At 57.3% G+C, this 5,705-nt stretch overlaps 1 protein-coding gene across 1 annotated transcript; it reads left to right on the top strand.

Annotated features, from left to right (window-relative positions):
- Positions 1-952: 952 nt before the first annotated feature.
- Positions 953-5,474, top strand: KCNE1 (potassium voltage-gated channel subfamily E regulatory subunit 1). The gene is made up of 2 exons (XM_090271565.1): positions 953-1,425; positions 3,210-5,474. The coding sequence occupies exon 2, from the start codon at positions 3,257-3,259 to the stop codon at positions 3,644-3,646; it is 390 nt and encodes a 129-aa protein (XP_090127691.1). The 5' UTR covers positions 953-1,425; positions 3,210-3,256; the 3' UTR covers positions 3,647-5,474.
- The last annotated feature ends 231 nt before the right edge of the window (positions 5,475-5,705 follow it).

The following is a 5,705-nucleotide window of genomic DNA, read 5'->3' as shown; positions in this document are numbered from 1 at the left end:
TTAGCCAAAGCCATGCCTTAAATTCCAAGTCCAGGGAGACACAGATTTTTCCTGAACACTTCGGAGTTGTTCTTTGAAAGGCAGCTGATGACCTTGACTTTTCGGTCTGGCATGAAGCTCTGACGGGCTCGGCATCGTTACAGATGCCGGCGGGAGTGAGGGCGGGGGCAGCTGGGGTTACAGGGGAGACTGCACTTTCTCTGCAGAGGACACCAAGGACACGGGAGCCCCACGGAGGGAAATCTGGAAAGCGAATGCGATTGGAAAATTATGTTCTGAAATCACATTTCTCTGCTGAGAAAATGTTCCGCAGTCCCTTGCAGCCCAGAAGCCTGGTCAGCTTCCCAGAGCCCCACACCGGAGCCCAGGGGTTCTCCGTCTTGGCTACGATTAGAATGACCTGGAGAATCACCAGGGCCAGCCCTGGCCGGGTGTCTCAGTCGCTTGGCGCCCGTCCCACACGCTGCGAAGGTTACAGGTTCAGTCCCTGGCCAGGGCACACACCTGGGCGGCAGTTTCGATCCCGGGGTGCAGCACATAAGGGAGGCAATGGATCGATGATCCGCCCTCACATTGAAGCTTTTCTCTCTTTCTAAAATCAATAAGCGTATCCTCAGATGAATGTTAAAAAGAAAATTCTCAGTGCCAGACAGGAACCCTGACTCTGAGGACAAGCACCGTCTTTGGAGGTAACATTCAGGCGTCGGTATTTTTAAAGCTCCCAGGTGATGCTAATAGTCCCCACGTGGGGTCCCCAGTGGGAGCAGCACCTGGGCACCTGTTGGAAATGCAAATTCTCAGGCCCCAGACCTCCTGGGTCAGAAACCGCGGGGCCGGAGCCAGCCCTCTGCTGTTCTACAAGGTGACTGAAGTGCAGAGCCTCTGACAAGGCAGAAAGCCACAGGAGAGTCCATCTGGTTTTCCGTGACAGGTCTTCTCGTGGGCTCACCAAACGCATCCGCCGCGGACCTTCCTCTGAACTGGCTGCGGGCCCTGATCCCGCGCGCCTTTGCCGGGGCTGCCGGAATGCTGCGCGCGGGGCGAGGACGCGCTGGGGACGCTTGGCAGCATTTGGTGGCAGGAGTACTTCCCAATGGTGGTCACTGTAGGTTTTTGGAAGAAAAGTACTATCAACTCGAGGCCTGTCTGTTTTATGGGCAGGGTTTATGCGTTCGTAAGTGGTTTCCAGTCATTTGAAAAGAAAATATTAGACATCATGTGTGGAGATCTTAAGTGATTTCCAGCAGGCCTGCAGCTCTACATCGAAGCTTCTAAGGAAAAAGAAAGTTACCCAGCGATTCCTGCCACCCCCAGTTACAATGGGGCGAAATGCTGGTTTTGTGTAAGAGTCTCTTGCAGTTGAACCCCCTGGCCGATCTCTGGACACAGACTCAGAAGCCCCGAGGTGTCAGGAAAGGCCACAAGGTAAGGAAGAGAGCCACAGTGATCCGTTGCAGGGGAGCCAAACCCCAAGGCCCAAACCCCCAAATTGCTGGGCTACTGCTGCTTGACAAGGTGGAAAGCCAGGCCCTCACACGTGGGACACTGTGCACGCTGCGTGCCACACGCTGCCAGCCACCGGTGCCTGGTGGGTGAGCCGCAGCCCAGACGTCAGCGGTCCCTCTCCTCGCTTTCCAAAGGGGAAAAGACAGGACCGCGCCTCAGCCACACACAACCACACACCAAAAACGCATACCCCCCTCTCACGACCACGCACACCGTGTACGTGGGCACTGGTCTCGCACAGCCTGACACTGTGCCCCCAAGGCCCCCTCCCCCTTAGTCCCGATAGCCCCCCCGGGGGTTTAACTCGCCTGCTTGGAGGGTCCTGACAAGTAGGGAGGACCGCGTGCGTCTGGCCCGCTCTCGGGGGCCCCTCGGGGCTCAGTTTGGAGTGTGGGCTCACCAGCTGGCCCTGGGGGGTTTGTTCCTCAGCAGGAAGTGCGGGTGGAAACCAGAATTTCCTCAAACAAACAAGAAAAAACCTGTTTTAGCTTCTCGGGGGCTGCGAGACCACCCAGGTGAGGGTGTCGAAGAGACAGCGTTTACAACTCCCAGGCCTGTTATCTGGGTATTCAGGGGCGTGACATCCAGAGGCAAGTGACGGGGACACTGTCACCTTCTACAGGACTCACGCAGCCGTGGGGCGCGGGGCAGTGCAGACAAACACAGCCTGAGCTGGGACACTGGCCCCTTAGCGGGAGGTCAGTGTGAAACGTCACAGAACCGTCCCCAAGGCCACCATGTGGCAGGGTAGGCTTTCCACTCAAATGACGGTCCCTGGTGGAATCCCCCCGGGAGGCCCGGCAGCACCTCGGGCTGGCCCGTCGCACAGACCGCCAGGCGCCAGCTGCGCAGAGCGTGTGGTTTCCCAGGTCCCCAGGAGGCTTTGTCGCCCCGTGTGTGTGGCCTTGGTGGCACAGGAGTGACCAGCTCTGGGGGTTAGGCACAGAGAAGCAGCTGGTACCCGCCGTGGGTCCTGTGCGACAGGGAAGGACAGGGATGCAGGTCGGCTTAGAACAGAGGGGGCCTGAAAGCCACAGTGCTGAGGAGGAAAAGGGGGGGCAGGGAGCTATGCACCCCGATACCATTCACGTGGCACGTTAGTCTGCTCGGGCGCAGGCCGCAGGCGGGAGACATTCCTTTCCTCACCGTTTTGGAGGCTAAAAGTCCAAGGTCAAGGTCCGGTAGTTTGGTTTCTCTCCTGGCCTGCAGACGGCTGCCTTCTGTGTCCTGACATGGCAAGGGACACAGCTGTCCCTTCCTCCTCTTGTCAAGCCCCCATCCCAATGGGTCAGGACCCCTGCCCTTAGGGCCTCATTTAGCCTCAATGACCTGAAGACCCTGTCTCTGGGTACAGTCACATTAGGGGTAAGGGCTTCTACGTATGAAGTGCGGGGAGGGACACGATGTGGTCCTTAGCACAGGAACCAGAATGCACACGTACAACAAAGTGTGTCTGTTAAAGGAGCTCATTCTGGTCGTCACCTGTGCAGGGAGGGGGTGGGACTTGTACACGGGAATAAAAGGGAACCGGTTTCCAATTGATGGGTCGATTGTGCAGAGCCAGGGCGGCCCCAGCGTGGCCCGGGGAGTGTGCCAAGGCACCCGCTCACCCGGAGTTTTAAAAATGGCGCGCGTGTCTGTGTGTGGCATGTGGGTCTGGGCCAAGGCATCCTTTCTGATTTCAGGTTGCACTTTTCTTGTAGTTTGCCAGGAAAGTTCCCTGTCCCGCCGTGGAACCCTGACGTCCAGGATGGCCCTGTCTAACGCCACGGCTGTGACACCCCTCCTGACCACGCTGTGGCAGGGGACCGCCCCGCAGGGTGGCAACACGTCGGGCCTGGCCCGGCGGCTCCCCTGGGGCAGCAACGGCGGGATGGAGGCGCTCTACATCCTCATAGTGCTCGGCTTCTTCGGCTTCTTCACCCTGGGCATCATGCTCAGCTACATCCGCTCCAAGAAGCTGGAGCACTCCCACGACCCCTTCAACGTGTACATCGAGTCGGACGCCTGGCAGCAGAAAGACAAGGTGTACGTCCGGGCCCGGGTGCTGGAGAGCTGCAGGGCCTGCTACGTCATTGAGAACCAGCTGGCTGGGGAACAGCCCCGCGCGTGCCTTCCCGACACGCGGCCTTCGCCCTGACCCTCTGACCGGTTAAAACCGGGTCAAGTCTATGGGACAACGTGACTTTTCTAATCCAGTGCTCTCTTTTACTCTTTACTATATAGACTCAGTTTTTTTGCTACTTTAAGGTGAGGGGTGGATTCATAACACTATTTCTCTAAGATCATGTTCTAGCTGTCCCCAGGATCTGTCCCCTGAGATTGTGGCCTTGGAGAATAAGAGCTGTATTCCCCAGACTCCCTTGCAGCTAGCAGGTCATGTGATGAAGTTTGGGCCAGTGGAAGTGGGAGTCATGAGGGCAGTTTCTGAGTGATTCTTGAAAAGGAAAGGATGTGTCCTCTACTTTCCTTTCCCACTTCCCAGTGGCTGGGACATGTTGGGGTGGTGGGCCAGCGTTGGCTCTGGAAAGGGACAGTGTATTCACAGATGGCAGCATCTGGGTCCCTGGGCACCATCACGAGGCAGGGTCTCCCGACCTTTCTGGGCAGCCACCAGTTTAGACTTTATAGGAAAAAGAAACTAACTCCAATCTTCCTTAAGCCACTGTTATTTTGATTCAGGTTAAAGCAGCAGAATGGATATTATAACGAATATACCTGCCTTACGGGACTAAGATGCAGGAGGAAAAAATCCCCACTCCAGAATGTATACCAAGCAGAAGGTGCTCAGTTATCATGGCAGGAGGGAAGCTACCCCCACCCCCCACAGGAGCCCAGAGGATGGGAAGGGTGTGGATACATGGCAACACACAGGACTGAGGTGGCAGGGCCTTTTGAGCTCATGTGTCCATTGCGGTTGAACTGTGTCCTTCTAAAATATTTGTTCGCGTCCTGGGTACCTGCAAATGTGACCTTATTTGGAAACAGGGTCTTTGCAGATGTCATCAAGGTAAGATGAGGCCCTTGGGGTCGACTCCGACCCAATATGACAGATGTCCTTTCAAAGAAGAAGGGGATTAGCACACAGACACATGGGAAAACCCCATGTGGCCACAGAGGCAGAGACGGGAGTTACATAGCCACAAGCCAAGGGACGCCGAGGTGACAGCCAGCACCAGAAGCTGGAAGAGGCGAGGAGGGGTGTCCCCTGCAGGTGACAGAGGAAGCACAGCCCCGTGACGCCTTGACTTCAGACTTTTGGCCTCCAGAACTGTGGGACAATGAGTTTCTGTGTGTTCAGGCCACGTAGCTTGGGACTCTCTGTTATGGCAGCCATGGGAAACTCACGCAGTGCCTCTAGCCCCCTCCCCCCAAGACAGCTGCTTTCCTTTGCCCTCCTGCTCCTCACAGAACAGAAGATCCCCTTGCAGACAAAGGACAGGAAAGGGACTGGGGTGCAGGTGGGTGGGGCCAGGAGGGTGGCTCACGGGGACAGAAGGAAGCCTCGTTGGCATGACCCGACCTGAGAGTCGCAGAGCAGGTATGCGGTGGGTCCCGCCCCCCTCCAGCTGCCGTGGCAGCGTGAGTGCGCCCACCTGAAGAGAGCAGGACATTTAAATCAAGCGTGACTGTTCGCAGCCATCCCACAGCGTTGGTGGCTGTCCTCAAGTGCACAGACCCGTCCCTGTCTGCCCCCAGTCCTGGGTCCCTGTGATGGACAGTGACGCCTCTGGGTGAGCTTGGGGGCCCTTGGCTGGGCCCTTTGGGGCAGAGCCTGGATGACTGAGTCCTTGAGAGAGGTGACTCTTGGGGGCATAGAGCCCTTTGAAAACCTAGTGAAAGCTTACAATCCCCCGTATCCCCCAAAACACTCATGTAGGACATTTTACCACCATCCTGGGGGTTCGTGGGCCCCTGAAAGCACACTTGACTGCGAGCATCTCACAGCCCCTGGTGGCTCCCTGCTGTAGACGAGCATGTCTCGTCCGCATTGAAGGAAAGGCAGGCTGGGACCTCAGGTGGAGCGACCAGAGTGACCACCACTGAGGCACCGTGTCCCACCAGCTGTGAAGTTCCAGACATAGAACTGGTTCCTCGCCACCAGTTCACGCCCCCTGCCCTCCTGCTTCCTCGAGACTCCTCCCTGTCCTCGGGGGACCAGCTAGCTGCTCGGCTCACTCCCCAGACCTCTCGCAAGC

The sequence above is a fragment of the Furipterus horrens genome, unplaced genomic scaffold (genome assembly GCF_987537825.1).
Source record: "Furipterus horrens unplaced genomic scaffold, mFurHor1.1.pri manual_scaffold_1, whole genome shotgun sequence".
In the NCBI taxonomy this organism is placed as follows: Eukaryota; Metazoa; Chordata; class Mammalia; order Chiroptera; family Furipteridae; genus Furipterus; species Furipterus horrens.
The sequence above is the reverse complement of the archived record's forward strand: the minus strand, read 5'-3'. Positions and strand labels throughout refer to the sequence as shown.

What these genes read in the sequence shown, in the direction of transcription:
- KCNE1 (XM_090271565.1), top strand. Translation starts at nt 3,257, where the DNA reads ATGGCCCTGTCTAACGCCACGGCTGTGACACCCCTCCTGACCACGCTG.